Here is a 17,713-nt window from a genome sequence, read left to right as displayed (position 1 = left end):
TCAAGACAGCTCAACACCATGTTAAATGATCACGTGACAGCTCAACACGATGTTAAATGATCACGTGACAGCTCATCACGATGTCACTCTTCATTCCTCTATTCATTTAAATAAAAAAATAAAATAAATAAAGATTATGAAATTGGTGGACGGTGAAAGGGATGAGAACAGCGATGTGTACAAATGTAAAAGAAATACAATGTGAGTACAACGACACAGTACATTACTTTGACAAGCGCTTGTCAACTCTCGTCATTGTCATTGTCATTGTCATTGTCGTGACGGGTCCACCCCTCGGACACACATCACACGTCACACCATCACAACCGCATCTTCCAGGCCACACCCCGTTGACCAGAGCGATGTCATAGGTGTGACATGTATACAGCCTGTCACAGTGCCGTCTATATATAGCCTGTCACACTGTAGTCTATAGTCTGTCACACTGTAGTCTATATATAGCCTGTCACACTGTAGTCTATAGTCTGTCACATTGTAGTCTACAGCAGTTTTTCCTTGGGTTTCTAATTTTTCTTATTTGGAGTGGAGTTCCTCTCTCTCTCTACAGGCCCTGATGACGAAGCTCGATGATTTCTCCTCGTGTGAGTATGTGGTACAAGTGATGAGGTCAAATGCTACAGATGACTAAAGGTCAAGAACTGACAATGAAGCAAAGGTCAAGTGATTACTATTAGCGACTAGCACTCCGGAAGTTCATGCCCTACTTAGTTGTGAGTTGTATCCTGTGGCAATGTTCACTCAGGGTTCGCCGCATTTTGCCATCCATTGTGGGGAGCAGGGAAAAAATATATAAGTTTTGATAAACACCCTTTCTTTGTTGTTGTTGTTGTTGTTGTTGTTGTTGTTGTTGTTGTTGTTGTTGTTGTTGTTGTTGTTGTTGTTGTTGTTGTTCTTATTAAGGGACATAATATCAGAGAGCTAGAAATATAAGAGATAGTCACAGACACGTTGACTTTGGTAAAAGTCGCTTTCAATGACTTTTTTCCCAAAATATAAACAATTTCATTTGGTAGGAAGTGGGGGGTTGTTGCCTCTGTCTGTTGGTAGACAGGGATTATCGCCCTTACACGTGCATTAGAGAGAATGGGTGGAAGTGAAGATTTCAAGAAAAAAAGCGGGCTTGAGTGAGAGAAAGGTTCACCGAATCTGTGGTGTATGAGAAATACTGAGTTTGATCATTCCCACGCCAGTCTTCGAGTGAGAGAGACAAGAGAATTTTGAGTAGAAGAGATTGGGGAATCGGTTTGATTCCTTGCCTATTCAAGGTATGGGATAAGTTGTTTTTATTGCTTTGGCTCTCTCCCTATCGGCGAAAGAATGGTGAAATGATGTAATATTTGGTTGAAAGAGAATGGAAAGAGTTTATTTTGTGGTTGTTGTTGTTGTGATAGTAATTAAGTTCAATATGAATAAGCATTGCAGGAATTACCCAGGAGAGGAAGTAACTAGAAGAGGAATTACCCAGAGAGGAATCCCCTCGGAGAAGAAGGCTTTAGAAACTATCATTCATGACATTAATGATATATTTATGGTTCATAATCTCGTTTATGTATAGATGTTCAGGTGTGTAAATTAAGTTACCTGTCCCCTCTACAACAAATACAAGCTCCCTCCTGTTACAGGAGTAAGGCGACTTAGAATCTTTGTGGTGTGTTGTTGCAAAGGACAGGTGTGGGACGGAGTGTGTTGACAGTGCACTCAGTAACCTTGTGACGTCCGTTGGTGACCCCGACGTGATCTGTCGAGGGTTTGTCTCGTTCTGTGCTGAGTCGGAGGAGAGCTTGTCTTTGATCTCGTGTTTGTGATCTTCCATTGGGCGTGTAGGATAGGGGTTCATCTGTTGTGTAGTAAGTTGAGTTTAAAAATGTGTGGGGCTGTGCAGTAGATCCCGTCTCCAGTTCTACGGGTTAGGTTTGTATAGTTCTACCCGTAGTAAGGGACTAGTTCCTGTGCCTTCCTGTCTCTCGTCTGTCTCTAAGCTTTCTGTTCTTGATTGGTCGTGTGAGTGATTAGGAGTATGAATAGCTTCTTCTTTTCAGGGTCAATTTTGCTCCCTTAATATTTTAAGAAAATGTTGGACTGATCGTTATATGTATTGTGCATATGGTATTGTTTGACCCTATTTATGTATGACAACCAGTTTTCTCAATTTGATTTGTGTTGATATGCTTCATTGTGGCACTGAGGAGAATACCGTGCATTTTTGGGATTCTCGGAACCATGAATGTTTCCCTTTGATTAACACGCTTGACACTTTGGTTGCTGGTTATGACCTTTTGAGGCAAGTTAATTTTGTAGTTGTTGACATACCTCTGGTGAGGTTATTGGATGTTTTCATGTTGATGTTTGAGAACTGATTTTGTTAACTTCTGTGAAATTCTGATGAACCTGGTGCAGGTTTACAGCTTTACTGTGTATAAGTTTGAAAACTTTGAGTGGTTGCTTAGTCATTCAGCTTGATAGCATCAACCTGTGAGTAGTGAATTGTTGTAAACATGGCAGAACCGACTAGGGATGTAGCTGCTTACGTAAGGGAAGGTGAACTGATTGGTCTTAGAGACGAAGCCCTTACTAAATAATTATGTCCTACAGTGTATAGAGAGACAGGAAAGATATGAAGATAGGATAGCTAAGAAAGAAGAGGCTGATAGGATAGCTAAGAAGGAAGAAGCTGAGGCTGAATGGGCAGCAAGAGAAAGAGAAGCCGAGTGTCATTTCCAATTAGAGAGACTACATCTTAAGCGAGGAACCGATTCGAGTGCGTCAAGTAGTAATGGGAACCAAGCCCCAAGAGGACTCATCCATAAGATCCAAGTATTCAAAGAGGACTCTGATGATATCAACGCCTTTGTGAGACGATTTGAAGCTCAGGCACAGACTCTTAAATGGCCCAAGGATATTTGGCCCTTACAAATGTCCACGGCTTTTCATGGAGAAGACCTTCTGTTGTATGATGATGTGTACAGGGTCCCGTAGATTACGACGAACTAAAACGAGAAATGTTAATCAAGTTTCAGTGCACACGACGGAGTGACAATCCAGCGTTCACCAGTGTGAGCCAAACTACCGGTGGAAACACGTGTTCACCTCGCTAGGGTAGGCCGCGTGACAACCGCATGCAGGGTCACGACTGTTCTTCAAGGACTCGCTATATACCAGGAAGAGGATCCAGTGAGGTACGACCGACCGGGCGGTCACGCCCCACGACGGATGAGTCTACCACTCCACGATCACCAGACAAGAGGTCTCCGACTTTAATTAGGAAGATCCAGTGCTACGCATGCCGGGGATTCGGACACATTTCCCGAGTGTGTGCAAACACGCTAGGGACTAATACCTCTAACTCCGACAATCGAGAACCTCCGAAACCAGCAAATATTGGCATTCTATGCTCATCTACAACGCAGGGAGAATTCGGACGACTAGAACTTTACCCAGGGACAGTTCGAGGAGAACCGTGCAGGTGTTGCGAGACACGGGAGCAACGATAGCGGGAATTCGTGCTGGCCTGGTTCAGGACAATGAATTATATCGGTCACAGCCAGGCATGCATAACATTTAGGGAAAATATTGAAACTTTCCCCGTAGCTCGTGTGTTAGTGGGCACAACGTTTTATAAAGGCGTCTTGAAATGTGTGATCAAACACCCTGTGACTGATTTGATCATAGAAAATGCCCCGGGAGTACAGGACTATATGGGAGACAACCTAGGGGACCCTTTAGCCTGTTGGCAACACCATAGACAAAATCTTCAGAGGAAGAGGAAGGAAAGTCAATCTTCCAGTATGTATTATATCTGAAAAACATACTGTAGGAATCTACAACTATGGCTACCATCAATCAAGATAAAGCAGGAGGAAAACAGAAAGCATTACTACGACAAAAGAGCGAGGGCTAGAGAACTACAGGAAGGAGACGAGGTACTATTATTGCGACCTAAGAAACTGAACAAGCTACTCGCTCAGTGGCAGGTACCGTACGTGGTTACCCGGAAGAGGCATCCTGACTACACCATAAACATCCGTGGAAAGGACAAACTGTTCCACATCAACATGATCAAAATGTATCACAAGAGAACACCAACACAAACCGCCATGTTGGCGGATTTCCTTCCATCAAACCCACCACTCGCTTCTGAGACTGCTTCAGACTAACTCCTTTCTTATCTATCTTTCTTTTTCAAATCTTATCTCCAGAGTTTATTCCACCACTAGAGAAAAGGACCATCACCGTGGAACCCCTATTCACAACACCTACCATACCGGCAAGTAATCTCGCCGTGTTGGAATTGCCTTCAGAACCTGATTCGATATCACTACCTACGAGGCCGGCTCACGAGAACATCCAAGATGTCAAAACAGATCGTCAGCTCTCACCTCACAAAGAGACCAAGCTCAACAAGTACTGGGACAGTACCAGGAGACGTTGACCTTAGAGCCTGGACACTTCAATGGACCTATACAGCCCACACTAACACCCACACCAACCAGGCCACCCACCTCCCGCACAAACAAGTCGTCGACGTCAGACGAGGGATAAACTGGAAGAATGCAGGCAGCCCACCTCCCTGTACCCAACATCCACATCCCACACTCAACATCCTCTGAGGTCAGAGGACAAAATAGTTTAGGTGAACTATTGAAGGTTGAGACGAGGAAACAAGAAATGAAGGTGTTCATAGCTGTTTTGTTTATGTGAACACAGTTTACCTACTGTCATCCTTGAAATAAATAATTATTAGATATATATTCTGAATCTATTTCCACGAATAGACCGATTATTCCCAAAATATGCATTATACACACTCGACCTCATCAATCAAACCGCGAGCAGCCGCCTGAAACAGCTTGTCGAACTTATATTAGACTGCTACCAGATTGCTAGTAGACTAATATTAGACCGCTACAAGATTGCTACTAGACTAATACTAGACTAATACTAGACTACATGCTACTAGACTGCTACTAGACTTACAGCATTGTTACTACACCTCCACTAGAGCTCTACTAAACTACTACTAGACTGCTGTTGTACTCCAAGACTACTACACGAAGTAAAGAAGGAAGAGGAAGTCCGAGATCATCATTCGTCAGCCAATCAGCGGCTACAAGGTAGTTTCTCGACACTTGACCTCAGTCCACCTCGCCGTTCGTGTAGAATATAAATGAGAGAAATTTCTGTGCACTGGTATGTCTCAGTGAAGCAGATTTCAACTACGAGTCTCGACTCTGAGTCATTTTACATCAGGAGTGACAACGGTGAGCTGTTTTTTGTGATGTTTGATGATTTGTTTTAGTCGACTGTCGTAAAATACGTTTTGTCGTATTCTTGTCCAGCTGTGTGTGAGAGAGAGACAAATCTGTCGTTGATAAAGAATAAATTAAAAGCTTGGCGAGGTAAGCGAGGAGCAGAAGAAGGATGATTTAAGTCCAAGCCTAACGGTTTTCAGTTCCTACCTTTAGTCTCTCGGTTGTGAGTTTGTAAGTTGAGTGAAGAAAGATGTTGTGGCCACCAGGTAGGTCCTACACCTGGTGTTACACCTGTTGACTGTCGTATCTCACCGTCAGATATCACGTCATCATGCGACACGTGCTGATGGTTGTAGCGGTGCTGGTGGTGCTGTGTCAGCTGACTGCTGCTGCAGCGAATCGCGATGGTCAGTGTTTGCCCTCTTCTTCTCTTTTCTCGTTTTTAAATTGAGTGAAGCTACGATATATTTTATTATCTCAATAATGGCTGTTGCTATATACCTTGGTCACCAGAGTTACCGTTAGTATCAGCGGAGCTGATGATTGTCTGGTGTGTCAGAAGGTGTGAATGAGTTGGCGATGAAAGGTAAAACAGGGAAAGACTGAGGGTGAGAGAGGGAGAGAGTTTCAAAGTCTATGAATTATGAACATTTTAAGATTAGTTTTGTTGTTGTATCTTTAGTTGTACTATGCACACAATCGTTTTTCCATCAAACTCTCACATCGCTGTCTGTGGACAGACCCAGGCCAGTCACTTGTTGCTGCCGACATCGATGCTGATGGGGAGGGAGTGTTGCTGCATCCTTTGAAGAAACGACAGGCGGATGGGGGCCCCATGTGCGTCCCAGACAGAGATGAAATAATTGATCTAAAGGTGCCGTGATTGTCTTAAGCAGTCTGCTGATTTCACAAAAATAAAACATTGGCATTGAATAATGTTTTGTGCAGGTACCTGTTTGTGTGTGTCCGTGTGAGTGTGTGTACGTGTGTGCACGGGGAGTGTAGAAAGGGAACCGCTTTAAAACTGCTGTCATAATGAACCGGAAGGTTTTGAGAAGTTCCAGTGAGAAGCTCAGCCTGAGGCTCACTCACTGCTGTACTTTCCTGGCACTCAGGACAGATTCCGGTGTTAATGAGTTATTATGATGAGAATGAATTAGCCACTAGCAACCAAACTGTTTGGAGCTGATCCTGGAGCTGCTACTACACTTGTACACAAGCTGCCTGACGATGTTAAATGATCACATGATCACAATCTTGAAGTTCATTTATATCCTTCCATGTTATTATTTGTTTACACTATGTGTTCAAGACAGCTCAACAAGATGTTAAATGATCACGTGACAGCCCAACAAGATGTTAAATGATCACGTGACAGCTCAACACGATGTCACGCTTCATTCCTCTATTCATTTACATAAAAATTACAACTAAACAAAGATTGTGAAACTAGTGGAGGGTGAAAAGGATGAGGACAGAAGACAGCGATGTGTACAAATGTGAAAGAAATACAATGTGAGTACAACGACACAGTACATTACATTCACGAGCGCTTGTCAACCCTCGTCATTGTCATTGTCATTGTCGTGACGAGTCCACCCCTCGGACACACATCACACGTCACACCATCACAACCGCCATGCTGTAGTCTATATATAGCCTGTCACAGTGCCGTCTATAGCCTTTTAGTAGCCCTTAATATCGTAAACAACAACCAAAATAAAAGAAAAGAAGATATGGCAAAATAAAAAGCAAAACATGTTGGGTGCTTAACCAGGGCTGAGAGTCTCTGGTGTCGTCTGCTTCCATCTGCAAAGAAATCAGTCGTCTGCTACTGTCGTCCACTCCTTACTCGCCGTGTGCCGACAGTTGAATGAGAGAGGACGGAAGAAGGTGTGGAGAAAATAAAACTTTTTTTCCGTTTCTATAGACTGCAATCACAATTTTCTTTTTCGATGACTTGCTTTGGAGCACGAGCAGCCATCTGGAAATCAGAAAGACAAGATGTCTTGCTGTCTGTAGATGTCAGACTCCAGTGATAGATAACAACAGCAACGACTCTGTTCCTTCTCTTTGCGTTGGAGTTATGCCCCTTGGTCACAACCTGTCATGAATACGGAGCAAAGTAGGTCCACTTACAGTCCACAATGCAAAGGATAAGGTCGTCCACATAAGGCCAATTATCTTAAAATATGACCCGAATCTTCTGCTTCTTCTTGCTGTTGCTGCTGCTGTTGTTGATGATGATTTTAAGGAGAAGTGTTTCCACCTCGCGGTTATTTCGCACTGTAGAGGGGAATGGGGATCTTTGGGGGGGGGGTGTGGGTGTAGGGAAGGAGGTCCTTGTACCTTGTCAGACATTCCCCATCAAGCCTCATTCTTGCTATTGTGGTTTGTTCACACCTATTTGATTTTACGAATTTCAGGGTGTGGCTAGGCGGACATCTCTCAGTGTCCATAGAACCTTTCTCTATTTCTGTTGCCACCTTCAGTGTGCTCTGTGGAGGTTCACATTCACACAAGTTTACAGACATTAAAAAATTTTACATCACGGCGAGTAACAGCGAGGGCTATTGTGTAGGTTGTATATAGATATATAAGGTTGTATATATATATATGTGGAGAGAGAGGTTGATTGACAGTGCTGGGGTGTCTACAAGTGTTAGGTTTCTTTATTCACTATTGTAGTTGTGTATGTGTGTGTGTAGGTGTGAATTCGTGTGCGAAGCAATGATGAGGATGCTAATATGTGCTCAAACTTCTTCTTCTCCTCAACAAACAAGCCTTTGATGAAGGTGACGATTATAATGGCTTCTGAGGACTGACTTGCGGACGTCCATTCTGTGTGACCTTTGTCAGTTCAGTTTAGTCTCTCCTCTTCTCTTCTCTCTCTCAGCAGATCCTGTTAACGGACAGGAAGGAGTCTCTGGTGCGATGCTCACTCTGACATCTCCGCATCATCCTCGTCTGTCCTGCTTGCACGAACGTTGTCAAGTGATAGAAGGATGGTCACCGGATATACTAGATATACACTAGACATACACTAGATATACACTGCCTCACCATACGCTGCGTGTGCTGCTCACAGCTTTCAGTTCAAAGTTCAAACACTCGTCAAATGGGAAGGGGGGACACATGAGAGCGGACATATAGGTGCACACACATATATTCAAACTCTCAACCTCACGCACGCAAACACATAAAAACACATAAACATAAACACTTGCCTACTTGAACATGCACACAGGCACGAACACACATGAATACACTAACGTCACGCACGCTAACACACACACACACACACACGTGCAACCCACACACACTGAAGACATACAGTCATACAAACATACACCACGTACACAAACACTTCCGCTTAAGATGGCGGCTCAAAGCATCAAAAATCATTCGTACATAGCAATGGCACTAGAAGTGGTTGTGGTACCACTGTAGTGGTACTTGTGGTACGACAGCATAGAACAACACTGACCACGAGAAAATTCAACAACATTTATTACTTAAAATAAAGTAGTAGCAAAATAACCTACACTTCGATTGCATGTAAACAAAGCAACTGAGAACAACCTACAGTAGACGAGAGAGTATTCAGTGAACATCAGATGTTACAATCGCCACACAAGGCAGCGAACGTGGGGCCGACATGACTAGCAATACAATCCTGGACAGAAAGGTGTTGTTACAGAGCCCTGGTGTTCACAAAGTTGCTGTTGCGCAACAGTTTTGTTACAACTGACAGTCGCTGTAGCATCAGTTCACAGAGCCACAGTCTCAATCACTAACATGTTCACAGAGCCACAGTCTCACTCACTAACATGTTCACAGAGCCACAGTCTCAGTCACTAACATGTTCACAGAGCCACAGTCTCAGTCGCTGTGCGGCTGCTGGAGGAGTCGCCTTTGTCTTCGCTGTGAGGACCTCGGTGTCCAGCGCTGACTGCCCGGCCTCTCAGGACCCAGCGGCTGAAGCACTTGGTGGAGGAACTGCGGAAATTGCGAGAAAAGGCAAAGTAGAAGACGACGTTGATGCTGGAGTTGACCACCTGCAGCAGCTCGAAGGAAGACTGAAGAGTGAGGAAGAGGTCGCCGCCGTCGCTCCAGTGTCCAAGCCAGTGAACGACTGTCGTCGTCTCGCCGATGGTGTAGGCCACGACACTGAAGGCGCTCATGGACAAGATGGCCACCGTCAGGCGCTGGGTGCTGCCCCACGTGCTCGACTGATGCTGCTCTGACTTTGTTGATGTCGGAGAAAAGGGAGTTCGAATCTTGATCAGCAGGAGGACGTTGAAGACGATAAGTGGAAGGACAGGAACAGCCAGACCCACGATGTGGACGGCGATCCACCCGTATACCCATTGGTGAGTGGGTTCTGAAAGCAGGTTAAAGTTCATGAAGACGGCGCTGATCGCCAGGCACCAGACCAAGACGACCAGAGAGGCCACCACCATGTGACGTAGTTTTAACAGACTTCCGGTGTGCACGTGGACAGGTCGGTACACCGCCAGCCATCGGGTGAAGGTAATGAGCAGGTGGTGTGCACTGACTCCAGCTTGGCAAGAAATGACAAAGTGTTGAGGACTATGGCGGGTCTGCTCCATGGATCAACTTCATACAGAAATATCACAGGTATGACCGACACGAGGAATGCGGTGTCCCAAACGGCCAGGTACTTGAACAGGAAGATGGTGGCGTTGTACGTGGTCTGTGAGTTCCACACGGCGAGGGACACCAGGTTACCCACGATACCCAGCAATGCCACGGGTATGATGCCCACTCTGTCTACGTAGTAGCTCTCTGTAGTATAGACGTTATAGTAATCGCCAGAGTAGCCGTCGTCATAGCCATCTGTACCTTCCATTGTCAGACTTTCGTTTACTGAACTGTCTTCTAACCCTGACATGGCTGCGCAGATCCTCACTGTTCTTCACAAAATGTAGCAGACGGACTGAGAGACGTTGAGATGTTGTGTGACTATTGAAATGATCTTTCTTTTCACAGACGATTTGCTTCAGTGAATCACGATGTTTTCCCACACCCTAACGATGGTCTAGGAAGTGTCTGTGATTGGTGGTCCTCATGGCATGACTACGTCACCTCCAGTCCTCTGTCTGTGGCACCACCTGTCGTGACACGCACGCGCTGGGCTCGGACACCGTGACGCACACACAGACTCAGCTCGCACTCCAGAAACGCTTCCTTCCGGTGATTTAAGTGAAGAGGAAGTGTCATCTCATGGGAGTGACAGACTTGACCAAATTTCAGAACTAAATTTCTCCACTCACGGCTCCTACAACCTTTGTCCAACCTACAATCCTACAGGAAACATAAATATTAACTATTAGCAGGGCCGCCGAGAGCCAGCCCGGGCCCCGGGACAGACCTCTCCGGGCCCCTTGTACTTGTAATCGTAAATTATTTTCCCAGTATATAATGTATGTTTACAATTCGAATCTCAATAAGAAGAAGAAGAAAAAATCCACTGACCAAGACCGGGCCCCCTTGACAGCCGCGGGCCCGGGTACACCAGACCCCCCTGTCCCCCCCTCTCGTCAGGCCTGACTATTAGCAGACAACAGTTAATCTTATCAGACTGGCTGTCGGGATCTTTAAAAATTATTTCTAATACTGTAATATATTAAATGTACACTATATATATTTTCAAAGAACTAGGATTCTTGAATCTGATGGATAAATATAATGAATTTTATATAATACAAATTTAACCATTTTCCTGTCCTATGGGTGCCCATGGTTCTGACGTGGGGCCTGTTGTGTTTACCATTTACACAGCCTCTCTACACTCTCTCTACTGATAGCCTCTACACATGGCTTCTACATAGCCTCTATAAGAGCCTCTAGATAGTCCCTACTCATAGAGAATATTTGCTTTCAAAGGGAATTCTCAAGACGGACAGTGGAGAGGGCGCGGGCTTAGCCTTCTATGTATGCTGCTTTAAACACAGTGAACCACTCACAGATCCCTGCCCTTGCAGCCCTCGTGGTGTGGTATGGAATCTTTCAACTTTTACGTGAACTGACAGTCGTTGGCAACAGACGTTTCCCATACCCACACCCGGATACCGACTGAGCCTTACTTCAACATCTGTACCCACCTTTGACCGCATCTAGCGGATGTTTGTACATTTATTTGATGGTACGACGCAGTATGCGACCTAGTGACCTGTCAGTGACCCGTCAGTGACCCGTCAATCTGCTCGTGTACGTGTCATGGTGTGAGTGGTGCGAAAGGTCACATGACGACTGGTGTCGAACCTTCATTGACAAAATAAGGAAACTACACGAAGTAGTTGTTCAGTACACGATGGGTCTTCCGACCTCTCAGCCACACAAAGACTCAGACCATCAAGTGGGAACAATGTCATGTGACAGCCAATCAGCTTCTCCAGTAGCATCCTGTCTCTCCGCTTCTTCCTTCAGTCTTCCGTCAAGTTTCTAGGGAGGCAACTCTGTAGTGCCCTTGCCCACACGGCGACTGCGTGGGGTTGAGTGTTCTCGGTGTCAAGACCAAGAGACGACTGACTGCAGGTCACAACAGTCCTGACCCCAGGGTCACGGATTGTTTGATTGTTTTTTAACCACACCTCTCTCCAAGAATGTCTGTTGGATCTGCTTTTTCCGATTTTTTTGAACACGAGACACACATCACCCAGTGAGAACTCTCTCCTTCTCGAAGTGTGCGTACAGTATAATGTCTCATGTCTGCAAAAAGATGGAGAACGTGTTAAGGTGGCGAACACCACCTTTAGTGTCAGGTTAGCTTAGTTTTAGTGTATTTCTTGCTACTCCTCGAGGAGTACAGGGCCGCAGTTACCGCCATGTCCACAATGTCTAAAAGACATGATGAGACAACTCATTCCCGTTCTGTCAAAACTTCAAGGTTTGACATTAGAGCTCTTGTACAATAGAAAACACAAAGAACATATTTACTCAGTTCTGGGCCCAGTCTTATAACTTAGTCACTGTTCGTGAAGGGTTGGTCAAGCCTTGGAGCAATTAGTCTCTGAACTCAAATTATCTCCCCTCCCTTGTGGTCCTCACTCTTATATTGTGAGAACAATTTTGTCAAAAGTCCATTGTTAGCGACTGGACGCAATAAAAAGTTAAAACTCTTTATCAGACATCTTGGAGTTTTCTCTTCTGCAAGTCACTCGTAAACACTCGTGCTTCCCTCCAAACTGAAGACGATGCCTCTGACACGGTCTTCAAGGGGAGGACATTAATGACAGAAAGCGAAAGAATGAGAACAGCCAGGTCTAAAATGGCTTCTATTGTTCATGAGATTACCAATGTCTTCAATTTTTAAATTCTAAATTGTTCTGCAAAAGAAAAAAAACTTTAATGATGTGCGGAGGAGTAAAAGTTGACGACAACTTGACAGTACAACTGATACGTGGCCTGACCCTTGGTTACATGTAACAAATAACAGCTAAAATATATCCGTTAGTAGATGACAAAATACAATGTGAGTAGCAATCTGTCATTACACTGAGTATTGAACAGCTTATAGTAATAAAAATGTTTTAAGTGCTCGTTAAAGAAGTGTTCTCACAGAACTACAGTCTCGGACCTAGAGGGTCTGTCCACAGAGTTACAGTCTGGACATTGCACAACTGCTGTTGAAATCATTTCTGTCATCGCTTTGAAGAACTTCTCGTCGAGCTCTGCCTGCATGGCCTCTGCGAACAAAGCAGTTTTTGAAGGAACTGCGAAACTTGCGAGAGAATGAGAAGTAGAAGATAATGTTGACACTGGAGTTCACGACCTGCAGCAGCTCGGTCAAAGACTGCAGGGTGGTAAAGGAGCTGCCACTCTCACTCCAGTGTCGAAGCCAATAAACATCCATCACAGTCTTGCCGATGGTGTAGGCCACGACACTCAAAACACTCATGGACATGATGGTGATGGTTAAGCTGTGGTTGCTGGTCCTGGACGTGGGCAGTCGTTGTTCTGATGACGATGTTGTTGATGTTGAAGAACGAATCTTCTTTATTGTGAGAAGGTTGAAGACGACAAGGGGAAGGACAGGCACAGCCAGACCCACGATGTTAATGATGATCAGCTCGAGTACCCAGGTGTTAGAAGTCCCTAGAATCAGGTTAAAGGTCATGAAGACGGCGCTGATCGCCAGGCACCAGACCAAGACGACCAGACAGGACACCACCACGTGACGTCGTGTTAACAGACTTCCGGTGTGCACGTGGACAGGTCGGTGCACCGCCAGCCATCGGGTGAAGGCAATGAGCAGGGTGGTGTGCACTGACTCCAGCTTGGTGAGGTACCAGAAAGCGTCCAGCGATATGGCCAGAGGGCCTCCTGGATCATCGTCATAAACAAAGGAAACGGGGATGAAAGACACGAGGTATGCGGTGTCCCACACGGCCAGGTACTTAAACAGCAAGATGGTGGCGCTGTACGTGGTCTGTGAGTTCCACACGAGGAGGGAGACCAGGTTACCCACGATACCCAGCAATGCCACGGGTATACAGCCGACTGTATCTATGTAGTAGCTCTCTGTACTACGGTAGACGTAGTCGTCGCCATAGCGATCGTTATACACATCAGTACTGACATGTGTACCTTCCATGATCAGCTCTTAGTTAAAATGTCTTCTTGTTAGTGTCCTTCACATTCTTTGTGTTCTTCTATCAATAAAAAAATACGGAGGGACTCGTCACAAGCAGACCGTCAGACATCAGTGAAGTGATTCATTGATTTATTTAATTAAAGACGATTGTGTCAGTGAAACTAAAATTACTCGTATCATACAAGTACAGGTGGCGCTTATGGAAGCTTATCTGATGGGTTATCCTATCGGACGATAATCACTTCCTGAGCAAATCTTGGACATACTGATCTCTGTCGGGACAAACTGGATTGGCACGAATGAGATATGGGACGGCGCATGCGCGTTGCCTAGAAGCTGCCACAATGGCTGCCACGTGCAGAGTGTCCAGTGCTCACAGTTTCCTCTCAGGGACTGATGTCATTAAGTCGGGCATAAATCGGAAATGTGGTCTCAGTCAAGTGTTTCAAAGAGTTCATCTGCACTCCGCATAACTGGTTGCTATTCGCTCGGATGTTCAGGAATTAAACCAGAAACTAAACAAGATGGCGCCACCTTTAACCGCCGTCAGCAGGAGTATGAAGGACTAAACTAGTTTGCCATCATTTACTTGCTTGCTGTCTTGTAGTGTTGTTGTTGCTGTCGCTATGAATGTGTTATGTGTTACTGTTACAATTTTTTCACTTCAAATGGAACATTGCCCCGGGGGTGATAACTGGTGGCAGCTAACAGGCGGAGGGCTGAACAGGCCACTAACCCACCCCTCTGTCATGCTGCCACTCAGGTGCGAGTTTGAACAAAGTTCCTTGCAACAATTGTTTTTAGTTTAGTTGTTCGTTCTTTTTTCTTTGTTTTCCTTTCTTTATTCTCTCTCACTCTCTCTTTCTCTTTTCGCCTGTTTTCTGGGCAGCTCATTCAATATCTGTATCAACTGTGTCCTGACGGATGTGAAGTCAGCCAGAAACTATTCTCGCGGTCACTCGGACATCACAGCACTAACTTCATGTAACAATGGGAATCCAGGCCACCACAGATGTTCCTGCTCTCAGATTTCTCTCGGTCCTGACCTGAGCCTCGCTTTGCATCCCAACACACAGCAACAAGCCAGCAACTGTAATCCCTAGTACAACTAATCATAATCTCAACATCCCGATGCTGTGTAGCCTCCATGGTGAGCTGGAGCAGGAAGGGCCAAAGGTCACCCACAGATACTCCTGTACATGGAACACTAGAGTCTCCACACCCCGGCGTCCACAATAGAACGGCCGACTGTTTCAATAATAATAATAACTACAACAACTCCAAGCCAACATACACAGCTTTTTTCTGTGCCACAAATACTTCACAATTTTATGAATTTTCTATATTTTATTTTTTGAGTAATCGTATGGTCAGAACTGAAAATGAATACAATGCTGGCTGAGAGGTCAGTGCGCCAACAATTAGTACTAAACACATTAAACTAATAATCATCTGCAGGTCAGGTCATCGTGTTTTTCTTGAAATTTCAACCTCTTCATGACATCTGGGTTCGACGATGATGATAACGATGATAACGATGATGATCTTACATCTTCTGCTCAAATCGTTTTGACGAACTTCTCAGCCAGCGCCGACTGCACGGCCTCTGCCAATAAAATGTTTTTTGAAGGAACTGCGAAAGGTGCGAGAGAGTGTCAAATAGAAGATGATGTTGACACTGGAGTTGAACACTTCTAGCAGGTCGGACACAGATGAGAAAATGATGAAAAGCTTTCGGTTTTTTTTCAAGAGAAGAAACACAGAAATGTAGGTGACAGTCAGGCCGAGGGTGTAGGCCGCCACAGTGAAGACACTCATCCACACGCTGGCCATCGTCAGGCGCTGGTTGCTGGTCCTGGATGTCGCAGGCTGTGGTCCTGACGACGATGTTGGTGTCCAGGAAAAGTGAGAGCAAATCTTTTTTGTTGTGAGAATGTTGAAAACGATCAGTGGAAGAACAGAAACAGCAACATTGACGATTTCGACGAAGATAAGCACTCGTAGCCATGACTTAGCGAATTCTGAAGCAAGTTTAGCTGCCAGGACGACTGAGAGCATCGCCAGGCACCAGACCGAGACGACCAGACAGGCCAGCACCACGTGACGTCGTGTTAACAGACTTCCGGTGTGCACGTGGACAGGTCGGTACACCGCTAGCCATCGGGTGATGGCAATGAGCAGGGTGGTGTGCACTGACTCCAGCCTGGCAAGTGTTGACAAAAATGTCACTGCAAACAATGCATTGTGGGACAGACGAGAGCGTGACAGAAATATGACGGGGATGACCGACACCAGGAATGCGGTGTCCCACACGGCCAGGTACTTGAACAGGAAGATGGTGGCGCTGTACGTGGTCTGTGAGTTCCACACGACGAGGGACACCAGGTTACCCACGATACCCAGCAATGCCACGGGTATGCAGCCCACTCTGTGTATGTAGTAGCTCTCTGCATTAGCATACAGATAGTCCTTGCGTGTATGGTTATGGCTGTATACATCTGTACTGGTGTATGTACCCTCCATGGTCACCTCCCCTTGTTGACACGTCTTCTGATTATTGTCAAACTGTCCTTTAGATCTTCGATGTTCTTCAAGAAAGCAGTAGGTTCGCTCGTCACGGCCAGACCTTGCGATGCTTGTCAACCGATGTAGCTGATATATATATATACAGGAGATTGTATCAGTGACACTGTGATAGCTCACATCACACGAAGGCAGACGCCACGAGGAGCTTATCTGAATATTTCTAGTCCTGTAACGAAAGCACTTCCTGTGGCGATCATAGGGATGATCCTAGCGGGTGACACTGAACTCGCGCCATGGGAACGTGGGCTCGTGCATGTTGTCTGTCGGGTACCCGTACAGAGTAATCAGACTCAGTGGTACCCGTATAGAGTAATCAGTACCCACTTGGGATTGACATGTGGTGTGATCAAAACTAGGGTATTTCATTTTTGTTTTTGTTTTTGTTGGGTTTTTTTCTCTTTGCTTTGTGATGTTTTCGTTCTCTAATATGATCAGTTTTTCTGTCAAGCCTTTCGCTCAAACCTAGTGATTGCCAAGAGAAATGTAATGTAGCTGTGTATAGTCTTATCGACAGACATCTACCTTTACTGAAATACTGAAACAAGACTCCGAGGACGAGTTTGACATCCCTACCACTAACAGACAGAATGAGGATGTAATACAACAATTTAAAAACAACATCGACACACTTTTAAAACAAATTGTAAATAATAAAAATGAACTTTTGCCTGCTGTTGACAGTTTTAATAAACAATCAGAAAAGCGAAGAACCACAAGTGCACTGTCAATAGCACTTTTCAATTTCGAAAAAGCACGGCGGTCTTTTCAGTTGTTGGACGAGGTATCATTCCTGTTCCGCCATCAGCAACTGCCCGCCGAACAATATCTGTTGGGAGCAGGCAGTGCTTGCTTGTAAATGTATTTATTTACAGATATGTAAATAAAGGCAGTATGTGGTTCTCGATATACAACGATACAGGTTACGTTCTCAGTATTTAGAAAACATGAACTTTAGAACATGGAGACCTTCTATCATTTGGGGAAAAAATTAAAAATAAATTAACAGACCAAAAAAAAAAGCAAAAACAACAAAAACCAAAACAAAACAAAAGAAAACAATATTCACAGATCCCAGACAACGGAAGAAAGTTAACAAGAGAGCACGCGCGGCATGGGGGGATGGAGGGTTATGGCACCTATAGACTTTAATGTAAGTTGTCGACCGTGATTAACAGGCTGCACGTGTCGGTGACGTCCCCTGCACAGTACGTGGCTCGGGGTCCACGGGGCGAGGGGC

General features: G+C 45.1%; 3 protein-coding genes and 1 long non-coding RNA gene across 5 annotated transcripts; 1 reads left to right on the top strand and 3 right to left on the bottom strand.

The window, feature by feature from the left end:
* The first annotated feature begins 5,121 nt into the window (after window positions 1-5,121).
* LOC112562252 lies at window positions 5,122-6,203 on the top strand. Its single transcript, XR_003098827.1, has 3 exons — window positions 5,122-5,279; window positions 5,589-5,677; window positions 6,011-6,203. It is a non-coding gene; the product is annotated as an uncharacterized LOC112562252 (long non-coding RNA).
* Window positions 6,204-8,761: 2,558 nt separating this feature from the next.
* LOC112563101 lies at window positions 8,762-10,598 on the bottom strand. 2 transcript variants are annotated; one of them, XM_025236838.1, is made up of 2 exons: window positions 9,133-10,598; window positions 8,762-9,100 (listed from the first exon to the last, which is right to left on the bottom strand). In XM_025236838.1, exon 1 carries the CDS (start codon window positions 9,881-9,883, stop codon window positions 9,137-9,139), a length of 747 nt encoding a protein of 248 aa, XP_025092623.1. In that variant the 5' UTR covers window positions 9,884-10,598; the 3' UTR covers window positions 8,762-9,100; window positions 9,133-9,136. The 2 variants fall into 2 exon arrangements, with proteins under 2 accessions (XP_025092623.1, XP_025092624.1); XM_025236839.1 differs by having other exon boundaries at window positions 8,762-9,070; window positions 9,135-10,598.
* Window positions 10,599-12,894: 2,296 nt separating this feature from the next.
* On the bottom strand, window positions 12,895-13,890 carry LOC112561396. The gene has a single exon (XM_025233878.1). The coding sequence runs from the start codon at window positions 13,888-13,890 to the stop codon at window positions 12,895-12,897; it is 996 nt and encodes a 331-aa protein (XP_025089663.1).
* A 1,581-nt stretch (window positions 13,891-15,471) lies between these two features.
* Window positions 15,472-16,413, bottom strand: LOC112561395 (FMRFamide receptor-like). The gene has a single exon (XM_025233877.1). It carries the CDS (start codon window positions 16,411-16,413, stop codon window positions 15,472-15,474), a length of 942 nt encoding a protein of 313 aa, XP_025089662.1.
* Between the last annotated feature and the right edge of the window lie 1,300 nt (window positions 16,414-17,713).

Source organism: Pomacea canaliculata, linkage group LG4 (genome assembly GCF_003073045.1).
Source record: "Pomacea canaliculata isolate SZHN2017 linkage group LG4, ASM307304v1, whole genome shotgun sequence".
Lineage (NCBI taxonomy): Eukaryota > Metazoa > Mollusca > Gastropoda > Architaenioglossa > Ampullariidae > Pomacea > Pomacea canaliculata.
Note: the sequence above shows the minus strand (reverse complement) of the source record. Positions and strands in the feature narration are given on the sequence as shown.